We start from the raw sequence: 2,359 nt of genomic DNA, 5'->3' as shown, positions 1-2,359 counted from the left end.
GTTACAGAATAATGTTAGTACATCAAAGGAAATGATAGACATAGATTGTTGGTAAACTTGGTTACAGGATAATGTTAGTACATTAAAGTAAATGGTAGACATAGATTGTTGATAAACTTGGTTACAGGATAATGTTAGTAAATCAAAGTAAATGATAGACATAGATTGTTGGTAAACTTGGTTACAGGATAATGTTAGTAAATCAAAGTAAATGATAGACATAGATTGTTGGTAAAATTTTCTACCATTTACTTTGATGTACTAACATTATCCTGTAACCGTTTACCAACAATCTATGAATCTACCATTTACTTTGATGTACTAACATTATCCTGTAACCCAGATTGTTGATAAATTTGGTTACAGGATAATGTTAGTACATCAAAGTAAATGGTAGACATAGATTGTTGGTAAACTTGGTTACAGGATAATGTTAGTACATCAAAGTAAATGGTAGACATAGATTGTTGATAAACTTGGTTACAAGATAAAGTGAGAGTATCAAAGTAAATGGTAGTCGAAGAGTATATTACGACAATTTTTTGTACTCGCATAATTTATGGTACAGTATTAATATAAACTGCAGTAAGCTTATGAAGTGATCATATTATATAGGCACTTTTAGTACAATGACTTTTTTTTTGTGCCGTTGTTTCTAGTTAATGGATGTTATTTGAAGTTTTGTAGTTTTATTACACCTTGCATGATGTTTTTGTTTCAGTGTAACTATCAAGACATAAAATGAATTTTCTTTATATTTCACTTTTTTTTTGTTTTTAAAGCTTTGAACTTTGGTGTTTAAACTTGTTGCCTGACAGTTCTCCAGTAAAGTGAATCTTTGATTTTGTTTTTGTTAGAAGTCATGGTGATTAATCAGTGGTGTATACTAAATACAGGTTGATGAACTGTTCACGTGCATGTTTGTGTAACTGTTTGAGAAGCTTACAGTAAGAACTTCCTTTTAACAACAGTGCAGTGGTTCAGTATGAAATCTGTGTAAAGTTGAGGCAAGGCTATTAACCTCGGACATTCAGTATTAAAACCAGTTTGTGTTGTTTTTTGTGTTTGACTGTTTTCATAGTTGAGAAATATTTTTAAAACGCATCATGAATTATAATATCTATTGTTATGATAAGCTTGAAAAAATAAATTTAACACGAAATTTACTTTTTACAATTAATAGCGTAATTTTGTGTGGTTGATTATCAGGTGAAAAAATTTATATTGTAATAGAAATACCAAATCTTTTGATGTAAGTTGTATCCAATTGTATTCATTGCAACCATTTTAAAAGAAATGGTATTATCAGTGTTTTTGTAACTTGTGTAATCACTTTTATACAGATAATATTAGCTACAAAAAAAAAAACTGTTATAACTCGGTACATAGTTGTGTGTTAAAAGCTTCTTAGATAAATATTTTTAGGGTTATAAAAATGGTTTGAGGATTTTATAGACCCAGTTTTAAAAGTAGCAAACAGTGGTATTATGTTAAAAATTTAGCATTTGAAAACTTGAAATGATACTTGCCAGACAACATAGCTTTGATACTGGCATTATACAAGTGAAGAAATATCAAATAAAAAAATAAAAAAACAACAAAAAAAATTAATTTCTTCATTTTGTTGTTCTGCACTGTACACTATTAAATACAACAGCTGTAGGGAAAATAGTTACTACATTCAAAAAGGTTTTAAACTACTAAAAGTTATGATGAGGTAGAATTAGATAAGTATGGTGAAAAATCTTACAATATTTTGAAATAAATATTATTACTGTACTTTAGTACTATCTTCTGTATATTTAGAAAAAAGCCCAACAAGCACATGGGATTCTAGAGAAATTAGGCCTGAAATTAGAATTGGTAAGCCTAATTTTTATCTTTGACTTTTCAAATTTTTCCTTTCTCTTGTTATTGTGTAAGACTCTGAAATTTACATATGCTCATAGATAAAGGATAGTCTGATACAAATAAAAAAAAAGGTGTGCCAGAAAAGTACAAAAAGGTCTAATAAAAAAAATATTCATAACTAAATACCATAAAGTGTACTAAAATAAATAATGGTTGTTCTACTTGTTAATAAACATCAGTGTTCTAATAAACTATAAAAGGTGTACTAAAACAAGTTTTTTCTGATACACAAACACCAAGTTGTTTGAAAATAAATGCACTTCAAAGGGTGTTCTAATAATAAATATCAATTTTTGCTAATTAATAGACAAAAAAGTGTTTACTAATAATCAACAAACACGAGAGTGTTTACTGATACACTGATCAACAGACACGAGAGCGTTTACTGATACACTGGTCAACAGACACGAGAGCGTTTACTGATACACTGGTCAACAGACACGAGAGC

The 2,359-nt window shown here is 28.6% G+C and overlaps 1 protein-coding gene across 3 annotated transcripts in view; it reads left to right on the top strand.

Annotated features, from left to right (window-relative positions):
• Positions 1–2,359, top strand: part of LOC106459370 — a 94,908-nt gene that overhangs the window by 59,876 nt on the left and 32,673 nt on the right. For all 3 annotated transcript variants that reach the window (XM_022385841.1, XM_022385843.1, XM_022385842.1), the window contains exon 7: positions 1,807–1,863. In XM_022385841.1, the coding sequence (XP_022241549.1) occupies positions 1,807–1,863 (57 nt within the window). The remainder of the gene's footprint in view (positions 1–1,806; positions 1,864–2,359) is intronic.

The sequence above is a fragment of the Limulus polyphemus genome, unplaced genomic scaffold (genome assembly GCF_000517525.1).
Source record: "Limulus polyphemus unplaced genomic scaffold, Limulus_polyphemus-2.1.2 Scaffold598, whole genome shotgun sequence".
Classification (NCBI taxonomy): domain Eukaryota; kingdom Metazoa; phylum Arthropoda; class Merostomata; order Xiphosura; family Limulidae; genus Limulus; species Limulus polyphemus.
The sequence above is the reverse complement of the archived record's forward strand: the minus strand, read 5'-3'. Positions and strand labels throughout refer to the sequence as shown.